The 23,480-nt window shown below is 51.1% G+C and overlaps 1 protein-coding gene across 1 annotated transcript in view; it reads left to right on the top strand.

Moving 5' to 3' along the window:
* SNAPC5 (small nuclear RNA activating complex polypeptide 5) overlaps positions 1–23,480 on the top strand; it is an 82,584-nt gene that overhangs the window by 34,580 nt on the left and 24,524 nt on the right. The window contains exon 2 of the mRNA XM_086957994.1: positions 19,052–19,129. Within this exon, the coding sequence (XP_086814120.1) occupies positions 19,052–19,129 (78 nt within the window). The remainder of the gene's footprint in view (positions 1–19,051; positions 19,130–23,480) is intronic.

Below are 23,480 nucleotides of genomic sequence, written 5' to 3'. Positions count from 1 at the left end.
AATGAATTGTTTGCAAATCACTTGCATTGTCATGTAATGTATCTGATATTCATAGTAAATTATTTGATTAACTATTCTCGGCTACTAAGTCAATTACATCAAACTGGAAAATTGCTTCTCTTAACAGTGAATACCTGGTGCTCCTTTGGTACTTTGATGAGACGAGGTGCCCATTTATCCCTTCATGGTTATTCTATTAATACCACCTTATACCAATTGTTTTGGAAACCTGCTGATTATTAGATTTCTTTGCATAATCTTCAGTGAATGTATATTAATATGGGTTGCAGATTATTCAGAGTTAAAATATGTATATAGTAGCTATTGTTTGTACCTCAATGTTACTTCCTATAGATATTTATAATATGAATATTTAATATTTCCTTTTACAGGTACAGATGTGACTATGTTGTCTTCACACATACTCTTCTTCATTCATGTACCTTTCCAGCACTATTTTTTGTAGTCTTCTTGAACTTCAAAGAAACAGACTAACAAACGAATTTGGCCACACATGATGATGCTCATATGACACTACTTGCAGCTTCCGACCCCCTTCAAGTTGCAGTTATCCTGTGCTCTCTATGTGACATTGTCATACAATATTACCTTGTTTTAGTGAGATGAGGCAACCTAACTGGTGTACGGCAATTTGTTTCTCTTTAAGGATATACTCTTTTCTGTCTGGATTTACCAGTGCGGATATTAGGATTTTATTATAAAGAATTATATATTGAGTTTGGTGAGCAGTCTAAAGAATGTTAAGGGACAGCAGTCAGCCTTCTTGTGCTACAGTCTTCAAACACGGAACCTTTTGGATGAATGATTGGAGTAATCTTAGAATCTTGTGGCAACAGGTTAGAAATTAGTGATTTTTCCATCTAGGTCACCCATTCCCTACAGCTTTATACTGTAAACTAACTAGACATTTTCCACAAGTGGTTTGAAATTGGCCACTAGCTGAATATTTGCTGTATGATTTATTCTCAGAAAGTCATAAAAGTCACAAGAGAAACTTTTCACTTGTGGTATTTGGATATGGCTTGTTGTATAATTAGTGTTAACCGATGAGCAGAGCCATAGATGTAATGGGAACTTTATAACAAATCAGTGATTTTGCGCTTGAGCCTATCCACCTCTCCAGCCTATACAGTGGTATCTTGGTAGAAATCATAATAGCTTTGAGCCATCACTTTCCCCTTTCCTTGTGTCACTAAACTCAAGGGAAACAATCTTTAGTCGATGAACTGATAACTGTTTTGGTGCAAATATCAAGACGAAAAATCTTTCAACAAGTTGGACAGTCTCTTCGCTGTACGAAAGACTATTGCTGTCTGTGTTTTGATAAGTCCATCACTTGTATCGTGCACTTGAATGGCTAGTCGGTGCTTAACTGCTGCACTATAAACTTCCCAATGATTTCAGCATGCAGTCAATCTATTATAATGAAGCAAACTAGTGAAGCAAGTGATAATACCATAAGCGTTTGGAAAAAATTGTTAATGCACCAAACCGTTCATCATCCAAATACCTTTAGGGAACTCAAAACTCAAATGGCAAAGACCATGCTAAACAGCAAGCTCTCCAGACGGACATTAGTAAGTCATGTAAATACAACACATATTGCATTACAAATGCTATAGGTGTCACATTTGCGAAAGTTATAACTATTGGCATTGTTAATGACAAAACTATTAATTTAGCTATTTTCAAAAACAAAACATAAATAAATTTGTCATTTACAATACCAATAGCTCAAACTTCCCTAATGCGAGACCTATTGCATTGCAAATGCTTGTTTCTTCTTGTTGCAGACTCGGCTCTACATTTCTCCCAGAAGGGGTGCGCCGCGTGAGGCCCTGGGGCTGTTTAATCGTAGCTGTCATCGCATTTCACTGCCTCTTCCGTTGTATTGCATATTCTTGATCTGCATAGTGTTTTTGTTTATATGCCAGCTGCTTATTCAATAAAACGATTTAATACTAAAATATTTTACTTACCTAGAATACCTGTGCGTCTCGTCTCCAGATTTAAGAGCCCAGCAATTGTTTATCTTGTAAACCTAATATAGAGCAGCAGCGTCCACCAGCCATGAGCTTTGACCACACATCATGACACGCAAACGCTAATAGCTCTGTAGAGACCCGTAGGCTGAGGGAAGCCTGATAGTGACAGAGTGGTATGGGAATTCCATTCGCCTCACTCAGTCTTGAATAGCTCTAGTGCAGGGGTCTCCAAACCTTTCAATAACAAAAGCTACTTTTCAACAACAAGCATTGGAAATGCAATAGGGCTCGCATTAGGAAAGTTTGAGCTATTGGTCTTACAAATGATTTTTTTTTATTTGTGTTATTTTTTAAAATAGCTAAATAATAGCTTTGTCATTTACAATGCCAATAGTTATAACTTTCGCAAATGTGACACCTATAGCATTTGTAATGCAACATGTTTTGTATTTACGTGACTTAGATGTATTGATATTACAAATAACAATGGCTTTTAAATAATACTTAAATAATTTATTTAATTTGTAATGGCAATAGCTTAAACTTTTGTAAATAACTTTTGTGAAGATTATGTTCAGTGTTTTTTATTGCGACGAAAATCCAAGAACAGAAGTGAAATATTAACATCTTTTTGTGATTTGAAATAAAGCGTGAAAGCTTGAAAACAGTTTGAAACATTGAAAGAACATATTTGAACCAGTGATGCTGTGGTTGCACTGAGTGATGCTGTGGTTGCGCTGAGTGATGCTGTGGTGGTGCTGAGTGATGCTGTGGTTGCGCTGAGTGATGCTGTGGTTGCGCTGAGTGGTGTGTGCAACGGTGGAGCTTAGTGGGTGCATTGGTGGAGCTGTGTGGTGGGTGCATTGGTGGAGCTGTGTGGTGGGTGCATTGGTGGAGCTGTGTGGTGGGTGCATCGGTGGAGCTGTGTGGTGGGTGCCTCGGCGGATTTGTGTGGTGGGTGCCTCGGCGGTGGTGGGTGCATCGGTGGAGCTGTGTGGTGGGTGCTTCGGTGGAGGTGTGTGGTGGGTGCATCTGTGGAGCTGTGTGGTGGGTGCATCTGTGGAGCTGTGTGGTGGGTGCATCTGTGGAGCTGTGTGGTGGGTGCATCTGTGGAGCTGTGTGGTGGGTGCATCTGTGGAGCTGTGTGGTGGGTGCATCTGTGGAGCTGTGTGGTGGGTGCATCTGTGGAGCTGTGTGGTGGGTGCATCTGTGGAGCTGTGTGGTGGGTGCATCTGTGGAGCTGTGTGGTGGGTGCATCTGTGGAGCTGTGTGGTGGGTGCCTCGGAGGAGCTGTGTGGTGGGTGCCTCGGAGGAGCTGTGTGGTGGGTGCCTTGGTGGAGCTGTATGGTGGGTACCTCAGTGAAGCTGTGTGGTGGGTGCATCGGTGGAGCTGTGTGGTGGGTGCATCAGTGGAGCTGTGTCAGTGGAGCTGTGTGGTGTGTGCATCGGTGGAGCTGGGTGGTGGGTGCATCGGTGGAGCTGTGTCGGTGGAGCTGTGTGGTGGCTGCATCGGTGGAGCTGTGTGGTGGGTGCATCGGTGGAGCTGTGTGGTGGGTGCATCGGTGGAGCTGTGTGGTGGGTGCATCGGTGGAGCTGTGTGGTGGGTGCATCGGTGGAGCTGTGTGGTGGGTGCCTCGGAGGAGCTGTGTCGGTGGAGCTGTGTGGTGGCTGCATCGGTGGAGCTGTGTGGTGGCTGCATCGGTGGAGCTGTGTGGTGGCTGCATCGGTGGAGCTGTGTCGGTGGAGCTGTGTGGTGGGTGCATCGGTGGAGCTGGGTGCATCGGTGGAGCTGTGTCGGTGGGGCTGTGTGGTGGCTGCATCGGTGGAGCTGGGCGGTGGGTGCATCGGTGGAGCTGGGCGGTGGGTGCATCGGTGGAGCTGTGTCGGTGGAGCTGTGTGGTGGGTGCATTGGTGGAGCTGTGTGGTGGGTGCATCGGTGGAGCTGTGTGGTGGCTGCATCGGTGGAGCTGTGTGGTGGCTGCATCGGTGGAGCTGTGTGGTGGCTGCATCGGTGGAGCTGTGTGGTGGCTGCATCGGTGGAGCTGTGTGGTGGGTGCATCGGTAGAGCTGTGTCGGTGGAGCTGTGTGGTGGGGGCATGGTAGAGCTGTGTGGTGGCTGCATCGGTGGAGCTGTGTGGTGGCTGCATCGGTGGAGCTGTGTGGTGGGTGCATCGGTGGAGCTGTGTGGTGGCTGCATCGGTGGAGCTGTGTGGTGGGTGCATCGGTGGAGCTGTGTGGTGGGTGCATCGGTGGAGCTGTGTGGTGGGTGCATCGGTGGAGCTGTGTGGTGGGTGCATCGGTGGAGCTGTGTGGTGGGTGCATCGGTGGAGCTGTGTGGTGGGTGCATCGGTGGAGCTGTGTGGTGGGTGCATCGGTGGAGCTGTGTGGTGGGTGCATCGGTGGAGCTGTGTGGTGGCTGCATCGGTGGAGCTGTGTGGTGGGTGCATCGGTGGAGCTGGGTGGTGGGTGCATCGGTGGAGCTGTGTCGGTGGAGCTGTGTGGTGGGTGCATCGGTGGAGCTGTGTGGTGGGGGCATGGTAGAGCTGTGTGGTGGGGGCATGGTAGAGCTGTGTGGTGGGGGCCTCAGTGGAGCTGTGTGGTGGGTGCCTCAGTGGAGCTGTGTGGTGGGTGCCTCAGTGGAGCTGTGTGGTGGGTGCCTCAGTGGAGCTGTGTGGTGGGTGCCTCGGTGGAGCTGTGTGGTGGGTGCCTCGGTGGAGCTGTGTGGTGGGTGCCTCGGTGGAGCTGTGTGTTGGGTGCCTCGGTGGAGCTGTGTGGTGGGTGCCTCGGTGGAGCTGTGTGGTGGGTGCCTCGGTGGAGCTGTGTGGTGGGTGCATCGATGGAGCTGTGTCGGTGGAGCTGTGTGGTGGGTGCATCAGTGGAGCTGTGTGGTGGGTGCCTCGGAGGAGCTGTGTGGTGGGTGCATCTGTGGAGCTGTGTGATGGGTGCCTTGGTGGAGCTGTATGGTGGGTGCCTCGGTGAAGCTGTATGGTGGGTGCCTCGGTGAAGCTGTGTGGTGGGTGCATCGGAAGAGCGGTGTGGTGGGTGCATCGGTGGAGCTGTGTCGGTGAAGCTGTGTGGTGTGTGCATCGGTGGAGCTGGGTGGTGGGTGCATCGGTGGAGCTGTGTCGGTGGAGCTGTGTGGTGGGTGCATCAGTGGAGCTGTGTGGTGGGTGCCTCGGAGGAGCTGTGTGGTGGGTGCATCTGTGGAGCTGTGTGATGGGTGCCTTGGTGGAGCTGTATGGTGGGTGCCTCGGAGGAGCTGTGTGGTGGGTGCATCTGTGGAGCTGTGTGATGGGTGCCTTGGTGGAGCTGTATGGTGGGTGCCTCGGTGAAGCTGTATGGTGGGTGCCTCGGTGGAGCTGTGTGGTGGGTGCATCGGTGGAGCGGTGTGGTGGGTGCATCGGTGGAGCTGTGTCGGTGAAGCTGTGTGGTGTGTGCATCGGTGGAGCTGGGTGGTGGGTGCATCGGTGGAGCTGTGTCGGTGGAGCTGTGTGGTGGCTGCATCGGTGGAGCTGTGTGGTGGGTGCATCTGTGGAGCTGTGTGGTGGGTGCATCTGTGGAGCTGTGTGGTAGGTGCATTGGTGGAGCTGTGTCGGTGGAGCTGTGTAGTGGGTGCATCGGTGGAGCTGGGTGGTGGGTGCATCGGTGGAGCTGTGTCGCTGGAGCTGTGTCGGTGGAGCTGTGTGGTGGCTGCATCGGTGGAGCTGTGTGGTGGCTGCATCGGTGGAGCTGTGTGGTGGCTGCATCGGTGGAGCTGTGTCGGTGGAGCTGTGTGGTGGGTGCATCGGTGGAGCTGTGTGGTGGGTGCATCGGTGGAGCTGTGTGGTGGGTGCATCAGTGGAGCTGTGTGGTGGGTGCATCAGTGGAGCTGTGTGGTGGGTGCCTCAGTGGAGCTGTGTGGTGGGTGCCTCAGTGGAGCTGTGTGGTGGGTGCCTCAGTGGAGCTGTGTTGGTTAAGCTGTGTGGTGGGTGCATCAGTGGAGCTGTGTGGTGGGTGCATCGGTGGAGCTGTGTGGTGGGGCATGGTAGAGCTGTGTGGTGGGTGCCTCGGTGGAGCTGTGTGGTGGGTGCATCGGTGAAGCTGTGTGGTGGGTGCATCGGTGGAGCTGTGTGGTGGGTGCATCGGTGGAGCTGTGTGGTGGGTGCATCGGTGGAGCTGTGTGGTGGGGCATGGTAGAGCTGTGTGGTGGGTGCCTCGGTGGAGCTGTGTGGTGGGTGCCTCGGTGGAGCTGTGTGGTGGCTGCATCTGTGGAGCTGTGTTGTGGTTGCATCTGTGGAGCTGTGTGGTGGGTGCCTCTGTGGAGCTGTGTGGTGGGTGCCTCTGTGGAGCTGTGTGGTGGGTGCCTCGGAGGAGCTGTGTGGTGGGTGCCTTGGTGGAGCTGTATGGTGGGTACCTCAGTGAAGCTGTGTGGTGGCTGCATCGGTGGAGCTGTGTGGTGGCTGCATCGGTGGAGCTGTGTGGTGGCTGCATCGGTGGAGCTGTGTGGTGGGTGCATCGGTGGAGCTGGGTGGTGGGTGCATCGGTGGAGCTGTGTCGGTGGAGCTCTGTGGTGGGTGCATCGGTGGAGCTGTGTGGTGGGGGCATGGTAGAGCTGTGTGGTGGCTGCATCGGTGGAGCTGTGTGGTGGCTGCATCGGTGGAGCTGTGTGGTGGCTGCATCGGTGGAGCTGTGTGGTGGGTGCATCGGTGGAGCTGTGTGGTGGGTGCATCGGTGGAGCTGGGTGGTGGGTGCATCGGTGGAGCTGGGTGGTGGGTGCATCGGTGGAGCTGTGTCGGTGGAGCTGTGTGGTGGGTGCATCGGTGGAGCTGTGAGGTGGCTGCATCGGTGGAGCTGTGAGGTGGCTGCATCGGTGGAGCTGTGTGGTGGGTGCATCGGTGGAGCTGGGTGGTGGGTGCATCGGTGGAGCTGTGTCGGTGGGGCTGTGTGGTGGCTGCATCGGTGGAGCTGGGCGGTGGGTGCATGGGTGGAGCTGTGTCGGTGGAGGTGTGTGGTGGGTGCATTGGTGGAGCTGTGTGGTGGGTGCATCAGTGGAGCTGTGTCAGTGGAGCTGTGTGGTGTGTGCATCGGTGGAGCTGGGTGGTGGGTGCATCGGTGGAGCTGTGTCGGTGGGGCTGTGTGGTGGCTGCATCGGTGGAGCTGGGCGGTGGGTGCATCGGTGGAGCTGTGTCGGTGGAGCTGTGTGGTGGGTGCATTGGTGGAGCTGTGTGGTGGGTGCATCGGTGGAGCTGTGTGGTGGCTGCATCGGTGGAGCTGTGTGGTGGCTGCATCGGTGGAGCTGTGTGGTGGGTGCATCGGTGGAGCTGGGTGGTGGGTGCATCGGTGGAGCTGGGTGGTGGGTGCATCGGTGGAGCTGTGTCGGTGGAGCTGTGTGGTGGGGGCATGGTAGAGCTGTGTGGTGGCTGCATCGGTGGAGCTGTGTGGTGACTGCATCGGTGGAGCTGTGTGGTGGGTGCATCGGTGGAGCTGGGTGCATCGGTGGAGCTGTGTCGGTGGAGCTGTGTGGTGGGTGCATCGGTGGAGCTGTGTGGTGGCTGCATCGGTGGAGCTGTGTGGTGGCTGCATCGATGGAGCTGTGTGGTGGCTGCATCGGTGGAGCTGTGTGGTGGGTGCATCGGTAGAGCTGGGTGGTGGGTGCATCGGTGGAGCTGGGTGGTGGGTGCATCGGTGGAGCTGTGTGGTGGGGGCATGGTAGAGCTGTGTGGTGGGGGCATGGTAGAGCTGTGTGGTGGGGGCATGGTAGAGCTGTGTGGTGGGTGCCTCGGTGGAGCTGTGTGGTGGGTGCCTCGGTGGAGCTGTGTGGTGGGTGCCTCGGTGGAGCTGTGTGGTGGGTGCCTCGGTGGAGCTGTGTGGTGGGTGCCTCGGTGGAGCTGTGTGGTGGGTGCCTCGTGGAGCTGTGTGGTGGGTGCCTCGGTGGAGCTGTGTGGTGGGTGCATCGGTGGAGCTGTCGGTGGAGCTGTGTGGTGGGTGCATCAGTGGAGCTGTGTGGTGGGTGCCTCGGAGGAGCTGTGTGGTGGGTGCATCTGTGGAGCTGTGTGATGGGTACCTTGGTGGAGCTGTATGGTGGGTGCCTCGGTGAAGCTGTATGGTGGGTGCCTCGGTGAAGCTGTGTGGTGGGTGCATCGGTAGAGCGGTGTGGTGGGTGCATCGGTGGAGCTGTGTCGGTGAAGCTGTGTGGTGTGTGCATCGGTGGAGCTGGGTGGTGGGTGCATCGGTGGAGCTGTGTCGGTGGAGCTGTGTGGTGGGTGCATCAGTGGAGCTGTGTGGTGGGTGCCTCGGAGGAGCTGTGTGGTGGGTGCATCTGTGGAGCTGTGTGATGGGTGCCTTGGTGGAGCTGTGTGGTGGGTGCCTCGGTGAAGCTGTATGGTGGGTGCCTCGGTGGAGCTGTGTGGTGGGTGCATCGGTGGAGCGGTGTGGTGGGTGCATCGGTGGAGCTGTGTCGGTGAAGCTGTGTGGTGTGTGCATCGGTGGAGCTGGGTGGTGGGTGCATCGGTGGAGCTGTGTCGGTGGAGCTGTGTCGGTGGAGCTGTGTCGGTGGAGCTGTGTCGGTGGAGCTGTGTCGGTGGAGCTGTGTGGTGGCTGCATCGGTGGAGCTGTGTGGTGGGTGCATCTGTGCAGCTGTGTGGTGGGTGCATTGGTGGAGCTGTGTCGGTGGAGCTGTGTAGTGGGTGCATCGGTGGAGCTGGGTGGTGGAGCTGTGTCGGTGGAGCTGTGTCGGTGGAGCTGTGTCGGTGGAGCTGTGTGGTGGCTGCATCGGTGGAGCTGTGTGGTGGGTGCATCGGTGGAGCTGTGTGGTGGGTGCATCGGTGGAGCTGTGTGGTGGGTGCATCGGTGGAGCTGTGTGGTGGGTGCATCGGTGGAGCTGTGTGGTGGGGCATGGTAGAGCTGTGTGGTGGGTGCCTCGGTGGAGCTGTGTGGTGGGTGCCTCAGTGGAGCTGTGTGGTGGGTGCATCGGTGGAGCTGTGTCGGTGGAGCTGTGTGGTGGGTGCATTGGTGGAGCTGTGTGGTGGGTGCATCGGTGGAGCTGTGTGGTGGGTGCATCAGTGGAGCTGTGTGGTGGGTGCATCAGTGGAGCTGTGTGGTGGGTGCATCAGTGGAGCTGTGTGGTGGGTGCATCAGTGGAGCTGTGTGGTGGTTGCATCTGTGGAGCTGTGTGGTGGGTGCATCTGTGGAGCTGTGTGGTGGCTGCATCGGTGGAGCTGTGTGGTGGGTGCCTCGGTGGAGCTGTGTGGTGGGTGCCTCGGTGGAGCTGTGTGGTGGGTGCCTCAGTGGAGCTGTGTGGTGGGTGCATCGGTGGAGCTGTGTCGGTGGAGCTGTGTGGTGGGTGCATTGGTGGAGCTGTGTGGTGGGTGCATCGGTGGAGCTGTGTGGTGGGTGCATCAGTGGAGCTGTGTGGTGGGTGCATCAGTGGAGCTGTGTGGTGGGTGCATCAGTGGAGCTGTGTGGTGGTTGCATCTGTGGAGCTGTGTGGTGGTTGCATCTGTGGAGCTGTGTGGTGGGTGCATCTGTGGAGCTGTGTGGTGGCTGCATCGGTGGAGCTGTGTCGGTGGAGCTGTGTGGTGGGTGCATCGGTGGAGCTGTGTGGTGGGTGCATCGGTGGAGCTGTGTGGTGGGTGCATCGGTGGAGCTGTGTGGTGGGTGCATCGGTGGAGCTGTGTGGTGGGGCATGGTAGAGCTGTGTGGTGGGTGCCTCGGTGGAGCTGTGTGGTGGGTGCCTCAGTGGAGCTGTGTGGTGGGTGCATCGGTGGAGCTGTGTCGGTGGAGCTGTGTGGTGGGTGCATCGGTGGAGCTGTGTGGTGGGTGCATCGGTGGAGCTGTGTCGGTGGAGCTGTGTGGTGGGTGCATCGGTGGAGCTGGGTGGTGGGTGCATCGGTGGAGCTGTGTCGGTGGGGCTGTGGTGGCTGCATCGGTGGAGCTGGGCGGTGGCTGCATCGGTGGAGCTGTGTCGGTGGAGCTGTGTGGTGGGTGCATCGGTGGAGCTGTGTGGTGGGTGCATCGGTGGAGCTGTGTTGGTGGAGCTGTGTGGTGGGTGCATTGGTGGAGCTGTGTGGTGGGTGCATCGGTGGAGCTGTGTGGTGGGTGCATCGGTGGAGCTGTGTGGTGGGTGCATCGGTGGAGCTGTGTGGTGGCTGCATCGGTGGAGCTGTGTGGTGGCTGCATCGGTGGGGCTGTGTGGTGGCTGCATCGGTGGGGCTGTGTGGTGGCTGCATCGGTGGAGCGGTGTGGTGGCTGCATCGGTGGAGCGGTGTGGTGGCTGCATCGGTGGAGCTGGGTGGTGGCTGCATCGGTGGAGCTGTGTCGGTGGAGCGGTGTGGTGGGTGCATGGTAGAGCTGTGTGGTGGGTGCCTCGGTGGAGCTGTGTGGTGGGTGCCTAGGTGGAGCTGTGTGGTGGGTGCCTCGGTGGAGCTGTGTGGTGGGTGCCTCGGTGGAGCTGTGTGGTGGGTGCATCGGTGGAGCTGTGTCGGTGGAGCTGTGTGGTGGGTGCATCAGTGGAGCTGTGTGGTGGGTGCCTCGGAGGAGCTGCGTGGTGGGTGCATCTGTGGAGCTGTGTGATGGGTGCCTTGGTGGAGCTGTATGGTGGGTGCCTCGGTGAAGCTGTATGGTGGGTGCCTCGGTGAAGCTGTGTGGTGGGTGCATCGGTAGAGCGGTGTGGTGGGTGCATCGGTGGAGCTGTGTCGGTGAAGCTGTGTGGTGTGTGCATCGGTGGAGCTGGGTGGTGGGTGCATCGGTGGAGCTGTGTCGGTGGAGCTGTGTGGTGGGTGCATCAGTGGAGCTGTGTGGTGGGTGCCTCGGAGGAGCTGTGTGGTGGGTGCATCTGTGGAGCTGTGTGATGGGTGCCTTGGTGGAGCTGTATGGTGGGTGCCTCGGAGGAGCTGTGTGGTGGGTGCATCTGTGGAGCTGTGTGATGGGTGCCTTGGTGGAGCTGTATGGTGGGTGCCTCGGTGAAGCTGTATGGTGGGTGCCTCGGTGGAGCTGTGTAGTGGGTGCATCGGTGGAGCTGTGTCGGTGAAGCTGTGTGGTGTGTGCATCGGTGGAGCTGGGTGGTGGGTGCATCGGTGGAGCTGTGTCGGTGGAGCTCTGTGGTGGCTGCATCGGTGGAGCTGTGTGGTGGGTGCATCTGTGGAGCTGTGTGGTGGGTGCATTGGTGGAGCTGTGTCGGTGGAGCTGTGTAGTGGGTGCATCGGTGGAGCTGGGTGGTGGGTGCATCGGTGGAGCTGTGTCGGTGGAGCTGTGTCGGTGGAGCTGTGTGGTGGCTGCATCGGTGGAGCTGTGTGGTGGCTCTATCGGTGGAGCTGTGTGGTGGCTGCATCGGTGGAGCTGTGTGGTGGCTGCATCGGTGGAGCTGTGTCGGTGGAGCTGTGTGGTGGGTGCATCGGTGGAGCTGTGTGGTGGGTGCATCGGTGGAGCTGTGTGGTGGGTGCATCGGTGGAGCTGTGTGGTGGGTGCATCAGTGGAGCTGTGTGGTGGGTGCATCAGTGGAGCTGTGTGGTGGGTGCCTCAGTGGAGCTGTGTGGTGGGTGCCTCAGTGGAGCTGTGTTGGTTAAGCTGTGTGGTGGGTGCATCAGTGGAGCTGTGTGGTGGGTGCATCGGTGGAGCTGTGTGGTGGCTGCATCGGTGGAGCTGTGTCGGTGGAGCTGTGTGGTGGGGCATGGTAGAGCTGTGTGGTGGGTGCCTCGGTGGAGCTGTGTGGTGGGTGCATCGGTGAAGCTGTGTGGTGGGTGCATCGGTGGAGCTGTGTGGTGGGTGCATCAGTGGAGCTGTGTGGTGGGGCATGGTAGAGCTGTGTGGTGGGTGCCTCGGTGGAGCTGTGTGGTGGGTGCCTCAGTGGAGCTGTGTGGTGGGTGCATCGGTGGAGCTGTGTCGGTGGAGCTGTGTGGTGGGTGCATTGGTGGAGCTGTGTGGTGGGTGCATCGGTGGAGCTGTGTGGTGGGTGCATCAGTGGAGCTGTGTGGTGGGTGCATCAGTGGAGCTGTGTGGTGGCTGCATCTGTGGAGCTGTGTGGTGGTTGCATCTGTGGAGCTGTGTGGTGGTTGCATCTGTGGAGCTGTGTGGTGGGTGCATCTGTGGAGCTGTGTGCATCGGTGGAGCTGGGTGGTGGGTGCATTGGTGGAGCTGTGTGGTGGGTGCATCTGTGGAGCTGTGTACGTGGAGCTGTGTGGTGGGTGCATCGGTGGAGCTGGGTGCATTATTGGAGCTGGGTGGTGGGTGCCTCGTGGAGCTGGGTGGTGGGTGCATCGGTGGAGCTGTATGATGGGTGCCTCGGTGGAGCAGGATTCAATGGTCTTATTACGAGGAGGCCCTGGTGTCAGAACACTCATGTTGTAATAAAACAACGGATAGTACATTATCTGGAGATGTATTTCAAATCAACTTCAAGAAATTTGTTTAGCAATATTAGAATCTGAGTGCTTACTCACTCAGCATCAGAGTGGTTAAACTGCTGACCATGGAACGACTAGTTTCGTTCCAATTGTGCAGTACAGTACAAATAAATCTGTTATGTGGCGTTCATTCAATTTCTTCATGCATGCCAGGTCACGGGTTTTAAACCAAAGCCATAATACGTAGGCCATGCATCTTAGAGAGGATTTCTAGTTACACTTTTTTTGGTCATGCCCTTTAGAGAACACACCTCAACTTTCACGAAAGTTACAGCACTGGCCATAGACACATTAACAATGAGAGCTGCATTAGTGAGCGCAGGACCCATGATCTTCAAATTGCACACAGTTCTCTACAACATGCACATTAACCCACTTAGCTATGACACAGCTCAGAAAAAAATGCCTTGATAGGGGAGGGTGACACAGAAATTGAGCTGCAGGTATGCTTCGTGCAAATTATGATGCGATATGTTTGGGGAGCACACTCAACACACACAACTCTACTCCACACTCCGAGTTCGTGCTAAAACCCGAATCTCGAGGGAGTTGTGTGTCTGTGGCATTGTAACCTGGTAGCTTTTCCATCTTCCTTCCTTGTGTGCAGATATTTTCGGTGTGACTAACATGATGAGAGATTGGAGCTGTCACTAAGGCGCTGGAGTCACAGCTGAGTTTGTAATGAAAGAGGCGGATGCGTGCACTCAGCATTCAAAGACCCTCGGACGCCTTAATGGCACATGGAATACTTTACAGCCTTCTAATGGCAGGCGGCGGTTAATGACTGTGAAGAACAAACAGAAAGCACCAGAAACGAGGCGGAAATGCAAGACACATGGCAAGCTGGAGGGAAAACGTGCGGTATCGGCCTCTGCTTTTAAGGGATCTGAGATTTAATGAAAGGTTGGTGCATTTCAAAGGCATGGTGTTTGACGTCTGTGCCCCTTCACGTGCGCGGGAAAGGTGGGAAGACATAGCCTTACTTGGCTTTCTCTGCCCTGCTCTCTAAAGAGAAATCTCCCGAATAGCCCCTGCATTCTGTTGGTTAGAGATGCTGATTTATCAATTGTTCAGGGCAGGTGGAAAATAGAAATTGAACTGTCCCCGGAATGGGTAATCAGCATGCATGGAAGTCACAATCCCTAAATAAAACGCCTGTCTCTAATTTCTTTATACCTCAAAGAAACAAGTTAAACAAGTTTTAAAAGGAGACACGGCCTCCGGCCGTGAAACTGAAAGTACGGCCGGCCGGCCGAGCCGGCCGTGAATAATTAGCTGGTGAGAAATGAGCTGGGAGGGCTGCCTTTGATGTGGTAATGCGAGGCAGGCAGGCAGGCGGCTGGTGGCATTGTGCACGCGCTTCATGCACTGCAAGGAATCGCCAGCCAGTGGTGGTGTGGATAAAGACTGGATAAGCCCCTTTAGAGCTTGCCAGCTGTGCTGCGCACAACAGGCGAGCCCTAAAAATCACCCCGAGCAACTGTAAAGTGGAGGTAACGAAGATGCTGTAGCATTTTTTTTGTCACTCTTCATAGTTTATTCGTGTAAAACAGGAGCCTAGTGCTTCCTTACCCGGTGTCTCAAAGTCTGCAACTGCCTGGCAGGAGCAATCTGAACACCCCAGACAAGAGCACAGTTGCGGGCCATATGTGAAAAGTAAATACAAGCATATTACATGCTCCCAGTTCACAAACGAAAACAATTCCAGAATACAATACATGGGAAGGTGTGGAAGTAAACAAAGGACAGACAGTGCAAAGCACAATCATTACATCTTTTTGAGGGGTTAGGCGGAACACGCTAATAAAGCTAAATAGCCCTGTACTTTACTGGTACAGCACTATTAAGTGATCCCCTGGAAACCGTGTCAACTATCTCCATGGAGCATTAATATTGAGAGTATCTTGTGAAATATCTAAAGTGACTTCAGAAGAACCGAGAATAATTTCCTGTTCATCCACCCTATCAGTAATAGTTGAATCTAGGAGGTGAGTGTAAGTCATAAACAAAAGTCAACATTCTTGTCCTTGGTTGATAGCATATCGCACAATAAATGAGAAAAATCATCTGAATTATTCTCAAGTATATTTTTGTTTGACAAAATCCTACTTTCTTGGTCCGATGTAAGCTTGACTATTGATCTACTCTATCACCCCTTTTTATCCAAAAAGGTTGAACCTTTTGAAAGTTTCAATACCTGAACAGGTGGCAAAAACACTAAAGCCCCTTTTTTGACCCTGACCCAATTACCAACAACAACGTCTTGATCTCTCCCCTTGTGTTTAGAATCATAATACTCTTTTTGAATATTTTGTCATAGAGGGGGGGGGGGGGGGATTAACCTATTGGTTCTGTCACTACATGCACAACAAGGAAGGTTTCTTCTCTTTAAACCTTTTACTCAATCTGGACAAACATTCACCCTGGGATCCCTTTTTCTGAAAAGGCAAACAAAAAGGTAAGATGCCTGTGGTGGAATGTGGAGTAATCAATTAAGACCAAATTTGTCTGTGCATGGAGTATTCCACAGGTATATAACAGGCTAAGGCTGATTTTATCCCCTCCTTCATGCACCTGTTCATCCACTCAACAAGTCCATTGTATGAAGAATAAAGAGCTACCTTAAGATGTTTGACATTATAGGATAAAAGGAACTCGTTCGTCTGAGCTGACACAAAATTAGTACTGTTATCCATATTTAATTCTTTAGGACTGTCCTCAGCGTTAATAAGTTCTGTCCAAAATTGTAATCACACATGAGGTGTTGGGAGCAGACATAAATTCAATCCACTTAGAGTAATATTCCTTTAACACCATGAGATACTTTTAATTAGGCTAGAGATCAAATGGACCAGCAAAAGCTAAAACCCATTTAGTCCAAGTCTCCTCAGGAATGGGTACGACATGTAAAGGAGTTTAAGTGGTTTTCCAGTGTTTATTAAATAACAGACATGTTGACATCTGTTGACCACTTGCAAAACATTATTGTCCATAGAAGGCCACCAAAAGTGCTGTTTTAGATTACTACATGTACCACCAACTCCTAGATGTCCTTAATGTGCAACCTCAATGAGTTTGTTACGCAGGGAAAGTGGTGAATACAGAGATCAGCACGCATGAGGAGTTCTGTAACTATTGACAATTCAGTAGAAACCTGGGCGAGCGATTTGAGGGGAGCAGGAAGTGACCACTGCTTGGGCCAACCTTTTCTCACCAGGTTCATTACAGTTTGAGACACTTCATCTTTTTTGTGGGCATCTAACAACTCCTTGTAACATACTAGAACATGAGACTAAAACAGGTCATCAACACTAGCAACCACGCATTCTACATTATTCTGCACGTTCTCTTGACAGTGTTTTGCAAAGGTAATCTGGAGAGACAATCAGCCCTAACATTTCAACTCCCAGCAATATATCTGAAATAATTATATTCATTTAAGCGAGACAAAAGTCTTAGCAGACTTGCAGAGGCCTTGCCTGTTCCATTGCCATTTAACAGATGTAATAATAGTTTATGCTCAGTGAAAATTTCTAACTGTGTTTCCCTGAGAAATGTTTTGAACTTTTCTACAGCCCAGGAACAGGCAAGAGCCTCTATCTCTTTGTCATTTTGTAATGGGACGCCACCTGCTTTAAGCTTCTGGAAGCAAAACCAATGGTATGCTCCTTGCCTGAGATCCATTGACAAAGCACATCACATTGAATAGCTCTAGTGCAGGGGCCACCAAACTTTTCAATAGCTTGAGCTACTTTTGGTTAACAAAAATCACTCCAAGCTACCTAAATTATTAGTGAAGTACACTTCAGACAAGCATACATTAGTTGCCACCCTAAGCAAGATTACAATCTGTGATGCCCTCTGTGCAGGATTGTCAGCAGTATTGTAAAAAACCATTGGCATAGCCAATAGGTCTCGCCTTTGGGACCTTATAAGTGTTTAGCAATAGCTATTGGCACATATAGAGGATGGTTGCACTTGAGGCAAAATTGCACGTAAAGCATCTGGCACGAGAAGCTGGGTACTTGTGGAGCAATGGTACACGCAAGCTCACATAAGACAAGTGTCATAAATCTTATTGACAGACACTCCTGTGCAGACAAAAAGGGTGTTATGCAGCTGCAGCAAGGAGTTCCCGAACCAGTGTGTTAATAAGATAATTGTAGGACAGAAAAGAGGTGTGTTCCTGAAAAACCTTCATGTATTCTGGGAGTTGTAGTCTTGATTGTTACTGGACTTTGAAAAGTGCTTAGAAATATTAGACTTTTTGTCACAAAGACGCATTTGAACAGTAGCATCAGAAACAACAGCTGCTCGCGTTCTCTTGTTCCCTTGTATTCGTTGAAAAAAGTTACTGAAAAATATGAATTGCACTATTTGTGGTCAATTTTTATCACAAATTGTTCGTAATTACAGGAAATTCATGTAAATTACACCAGCATAATTTAAATTTCGCCCAGGCCTACCCTAATTACTTGTGATTTTACTGGTGTCACTTACACTACTGCTTGTGTACACTCCTGCTTGTGTTCAGAGTAGCTGCTTTTGCTCTGTGCACTGGTTTTAATGCTAGGGCCCCTTATGGGTTCAGTGCTAGGGCTCCTTATGAGTTCAGTGCGCGGGCCCTTTGAGTTCAATGCGAAGGCCCTTTGTGTTTCAATGCGAGGGCCCCATATGGGTTCAATGCGAGGGCCCTTTGTCCTACATATAACTGTTTCACAGGCAGTTATTACTAGGTAATTGCCCAGAGTAAATGCGTTATTGCTGCATTATTCACATGTTAAAAAGACCTATTAATAACCGCTTGCCGCCCGTGATGTAACACAGCGATATGAAGTGGAGGCTCCAAAAAAAGACTAAGGAACATATTATTGGCTCCGAGGTATGTTTGCACCGGTTGCTACCACGTCACGTGGCACAAGAGGGTTAATCAAACTACACAGATGCACCAGCAGCTGTTACACTGACCCCACATACCAGCCTGACACGACTGACTGACCCAGTGCTGCCAGAAAGTCCTCTAACGTCAGCACAGCCCAGCAGGCCTCTGGCTCTCTCGGTAGGTGTCTCTAGAAGTGTCATGGCACTGGCTGGGCCTTTTCATCCCAACGGGACACCAGGAAACCCTATAAAAGCTCTGTCGGTGATGTCAGCGGAAGGAAGCGCTCTGCTAGCAGGCCAGGGTCCACCCGGAGCAGCTTCAAACCGCGTTTCTGTTATGTAACATTGACAAAATCGCTCTGATTACAAACCGAGTTATTCACAATTTTAAATTGAAAAGCTTCCCACAGATAGGACATAAACAAAGCACATTCAGGACAGCTGGAAACCCACCCCGACCGCTGCAGTAGCGCACACAAGATGAAGCCTGCAGAAAATGGGGACTCTTAACACTCGCTGAGGCGTGAAGCAGAACTGGAAATTAGCACAGTTGGGTTTGGGCCATTTCAGAGGCCAGGCAGATACAGTGATGCAGGGTTTATGTTTTTGTGAGAAGAGAGTCTCATCTCTTGGAAAAGGGGGGCTCCATGCATGTGCACTCATGGGAGGGCAGACACAGCTCATGATAAGTTTTAGACAAGCAGTGGAAATAAAAATAAAAAGAGCAGGCCAATGCAAACAGCTCTTTTCAAGCACTCGTGCTTGTGCTAGCATCCACCTTGCGGGAGCGAGCAGCGGTGTGCGGGCCATCAGTTTTTTTTAGTTAGCGCGTGCACCGCTGCTCACTCCCGCAAGGTGAATGCCAGCACAAGCACGAGTGTTTGAAAAGAGCTGACCGATTTCTAAAGGTCATCTCCTAGAGCAGCGCATGCTCCAGGAGATGAAAAGGCTTAGTCAGTTTGGGACTACCTCTACAAGGGTAATATATAACCACAACAGATGCTATCTCCCCTAGCACAAAGAGAAAAATGTTAGTAATAAGTCTTCCCAATGCTTCATGATTTATCATTTAAATATCCGCTTTAAATATATTTTTGCAAATAAGCGTTCTGAAAATACACATTTTCGCTTCAAATACAGCCTTTTCAATTTTGGTATACACAATAATGCAGCCAAGCAAATGTTTTTAATTTAGTATGCTGTGCTGCACACAGAAGAGCTACTTCCAGGTAGCTGGAGAGCTACAAGTAGCTCAGGAGCTAATCATTGGAGAACCCTTGTTGAAACCAAGCTCTGTTTTACGAAGTTGAAGAAGAGCTATGTCTGAGTAAATAATTTCACTGTTATTTGAATGTCTTTACCACTCCGTGCAAATCACTAGGCCGCCCCTTTTTAATAAAAAGTGGTTTAAATCATTTCCGTTATTTTAGTAAAAAAAAAAACAACAACAAAAAACAGCATAAAGACATACAGTATGGATTAATGTTTCAAACTTGTGGCCACAAATTGCAAAATAGGTATTTTATTCAATATACAGAATTTGGGCCCCAGCTGTTTTTTTTTTTTTTTTTTTTTTAGATGAAGCCATCATCGATATAATGCAATTTTTTTAGGTGCAGTCATTGTTGATGTAATTGAAATTTACAGTTTGCACTTTATATGCTGTGTAGAGCTGATGTATACAATTTCCCAGAAGTTCTCACCAACTTGAATCATTTGTTTGGTGATTTTTATTCTTTAGTCAAACGGATGCTACATTTTCTGACCCCTTGTCTTGTGCTCTAGGTTGAAGAATTGGCTCTACAGTCCATGATCCGCTCTAGAGAAGAGGTTTTACCGATAGAGGACACAGATAAGCAGCAGGTGAGTCTGATCATAGTCATAAGGGCAGGTTCTTACCCTCCACCAATCTTTGAGAAAACTGGTTTATATTGATCCATAGAATCACTGTGGTGCTTACGGGCATGTGTTAAGGGACGAAGGGAGTGTAGAGCAGTGTTTTATTTTTGTAACTGATGTGTCCATCAACACATCCTTGACAGGAGTTAACAGGATCGGATGTCAGACTTCCTCAAGGCAGGCCCAGGACAGAGTGCTCCATAGCTTCTGGTCAGTGACTGAAAAACCCTACCCCAAACCAGAGTACCACAAGATGGAGAAATAAAGCAAATTTGCGAAGGTTATTTACTGTTTATTGCTCAGATAATTAGAGGGGTGAGTGAACCCTTATAATGTTTCGTATGAACCCTGTGATGAGGAGATTGATCACCAGATATTTTCAGAGGAGGGCTTCATGTCGTAATACTTTAGGTGCTAGGATTCTTCCTTGTCCATTAAGCACTTGTGACCTGTTGATCCTTCTTAGTTGATTTCAGATACATCAGAAAGTCAAAGTCCAGTTTAGATTGGGCTCGACTGGCCATGAATCTCATTCGGCATTTTCCTGAGGGGTTGGAGCCTTTGGAAGCTGGTTTTGATGGCCCACTGCTGCTGAACGTCTGTCACTTACTCCAGCTTTCCACGGTTTCTTGTAGCAACACAGAAGGAGCATACATGCAGAGAGTGTGAGGCAGACGGGGGCAGATGCAGACGAAAAATGGATAGATGGAAAGAGAGATGGGAGGAAGGGAGTTGTGCTGGTTTGAACGTTGTTTGCAGAGCTGCTTTTGATTCCAACCTGGCCTTGGGTCAGACTGGTGTTGTATGGATATGGTATCTTCTTTGGGTATTCTGGCAAATAGCCGGAAGTTGTTGGGTGCCATTTTAATTTGTAAACTTCAAGCAGCCTGTTGCAGAGCCATCTGGGCTCAGCAGTGGGCTGCACTCCTTCAGTATCCTATTGCTGCCTTCTGGCACAAAAGAAGCCTGGCAGAAGCAGCATTGTATGAAGGTGTTCCCAATGCCTTATTTGAACTAGGCTTCAGAGCCGGCAGAGGAGTGACCCTAGGGATTGCACCACACTGATCCTACAGGTGTCAAAATTAAAATTAAAATTAAATTTGCTTCTCCAGAGAAGTGGTGGTAATGCCAAGTCTGGTTGGGATGGGTGGAGGTACATTCATTTGCCCTTGCAGGAGACAGGAATGGGGAAAACTGTGAAGTGGAGCAAGTGAGTGGTGTGTGATGGACATAGCAAGACCCCTACAATCTGGTATTCTGAGATGAAGGGCTGTTTGGTGGGACAGCTTAGGAAATCATAATATTTACAACAAGGGGTGGTGAGGGACAGAGTCTGTGAATTAAGCAGAAAACTCTCACCCAGTCAAGAGATCAGGGCTAGATCCAACACCGTTTTTTAGCTCACTGCACCATCCCAGTTTCAGAACCTGGCTGTATGCAAATTAGTCTGTTCCTGTCCCAGTGCATGATGGGAACAGGGCAAACCAAACTACAAAAGCCAATTCTTACACTGGGAAGGAAACAAGCTCACGGGGACCGGTTTCTGGCATTACAGCCGTCTTCGGCCCAGTTTGGTTGAATCCTGATGGTGCAATGAGCAAGGGACTCACATCTGAGTATACCCTTCCACGCTTAGGGTGGACAAAAATATTTACAACAAGGGGTGGTGAGGGACAGAGTCTGTGAATTAAGCAGAAAACTCTCACCCAGTCAAGAGATCAGGGCTAGATCCAACACCGTTTTTTAGCTCCCTGCACCATCCCAGTTTCAGAACCTGGCTGTATGCAAATTAGTCTGTTCCTGTCCCAGTGCATGATGGGAACAGGGCAAACCAAACTACAAAAGCCAATTCTTACACTGGGAAGGAAACAAGCTCCCGGGGACCGGTTTCTGGCATTACAGCCGTCTTCGGCCCAGTTTGGTTGAATCCTGATGGTGCAATGAGCAAGGGACTCACATCTGAGTATACCCTTCCACGCTTAGGGTGGACAAAAATATTTACAACAAGGGGTGGTGAGGGACCGAGTCTGTGAATTAAGCAGAAAACTCTCACCCAGTCAAGAGATCAGGGCTAGATCCAACACCGTTTTTTAGCTCACTGCACCATCCCAGTTTCAGAACCTGGCTGTATGCAAATTAGTCTGTTCCTGTCCCAGTGCATGATGGGAACAGGGCAAACCAAACTACAAAAGCCAATTCTTACACTGGGAAGGAAACAAGCTCCCGGGGACCGGTTTCTGGCATTACAGCCGTCTTCGGCCCAGTTTGGTTGAATCCTGATGGTGCAATGAGCAAGGGACTCACATCTGAGTATACCCTTCCACGCTTAGGGTGGACAAAAATATTTACAACAAGGGGTGGTGAGGGACAGAGTCTGTGAATTAAGCAGAAAACTCTCACCCAGTCAAGAGATCAGGGCTAGATCCAACACAGTTTTTTAGCTCCCTGCACCATCCCAGTTTCAGAACCTGGCTGTATGCAAATTAGTCTGTTCCTGTCCCAGTGCATGATGGGAACAGGGCAAACCAAACTACAAAAGCCAATTCTTACACTGGGAAGGAAACAAGCTCCCGGGGACCGGTTTCTGGCATTACAGCCGTCTTCGGCCCAGTTTGGTTGAATCCTGATGGTGCAATGAGCAAGGGACTCACATCTGAGTATACCCTTCCACGCTTAGGGTGGACAAAAATATTTACAACAAGGGGTGGTGAGGGACAGAGTCTGTGAATTAAGCAGAAAACTCTCACCCAGTCAAGAGATCAGGGCTAGATCCAACACCGTTTTTTAGCTCACTGCACCATCCCAGTTTCAGAACCTGGCTGTATGCAAATTAGTCTGTTCCTGTCCCAGTGCATGATGGGAACAGGGCAAACCAAACTACAAAAGCCAATTCTTACACTGGGAAGGAAACAAGCTCCCGGGGACCGGTTTCTGGCATTACAGCCGTCTTCGGCCCAGTTTGGTTGAATCCTGATGGTGCAATGAGCAAGGGACTCACATCTGAGTATACCCTTCCACGCTTAGGGTGGACAAAAATATTTACAACAAGGGGTGGTGAGGGACAGAGTCTGTGAATTAAGCAGAAAACTCTCACCCAGTCAAGAGATCAGGGCTAGATCCAACACCGTTTTTTAGCTCACTGCACCATCCCAGTTTCAGAACCTGGCTGTATGCAAATTAGTCTGTTCCTGTCCCAGTGCATGATGGGAACAGGGCAAACCAAACTACAAAAGCCAATTCTTACACTGGGAAGGAAACAAGCTCCCGGGGACCGGTTTCTGGCATTACAGCCGTCTTCGGCCCAGTTTGGTTGAATCCTGATGGTGCAATGAGCAAGGGACTCACATCTGAGTATACCCTTCCACGCTTAGGGTGGACAAAAATATTTACAACAAGGGGTGGTGAGGGACAGAGTCTGTGAATTAAGCAGAAAACTCTCACCCAGTCAAGAGATCAGGGCTAGATCCAACACCGTTTTTTAGCTCACTGCACCATCCCAGTTTCAGAACCTGGCTGTATGCAAATTAGTCTGTTCCTGTCCCAGTGCATGATGGGAACAGGGCAAACCAAACTACAAAAGCCAATTCTTACACTGGGAAGGAAACAAGCTCCCGGGGACCGGTTTCTGGCATTACAGCCGTCTTCGGCCCAGTTTGGTTGAATCCTGATGGTGCAATGAGCAAGGGACTCACATCTGAGTATACCCTTCCACGCTTAGGGTGGACAAAAATATTTACAACAAGGGGTGCCAGAAACCGGTCCCCGGTAGCTTGTCTCCTTTCTGGTGAAGAATTGGCTTGGTAGTTTAGTCTGCCCTGTTCCCATGATGCTCTGGGCCAGGGACAGACTGATTTGCATATAGCCAGGTTCTGAGCCAGGGTGGGGCAGTGAGATAAATAACGGTGATGGATCAAGCCCTGATCTTTGGACTGGGTAAGAGTGGTCTGCTCAATTCAGACACTCTGTTCATCACCACCCCCTTTTCTAAATCGTTTTTGGCCACTATAGGTGTGGCAGGGTATACTCAGACATGAGTCCCTTTCTCACTGCTCCATCAGGATTCAAGCAAGCCGGGCCGAAGACGGCTGAAATGCCAGAAACCGGTCCCCGGTAGCTTGTCTCCTTTCTGGTGAAGAATTGGCTTGGTAGTTTAGTCTGCCCTGTTCCCATGATGCACTGGGCCAGGGACAGACTGATTTGCATATAGCCAGGTTCTGAGCCAGGGTGGGGCAGTGAGATAAATAACGGTGATGGATCAAGCCCTGATCTTTGGACTGGGTAAGAGTGGTCTGCTCAATTCAGACACTCTGTTCAT

Source organism: Lissotriton vulgaris, chromosome 2_1 (assembly GCF_964263255.1).
Source record: "Lissotriton vulgaris chromosome 2_1, aLisVul1.2, whole genome shotgun sequence".
In the NCBI taxonomy this organism is placed as follows: Eukaryota; Metazoa; Chordata; class Amphibia; order Caudata; family Salamandridae; genus Lissotriton; species Lissotriton vulgaris.
The sequence above is the reverse complement of the archived record's forward strand: the minus strand, read 5'-3'. Positions and strand labels throughout refer to the sequence as shown.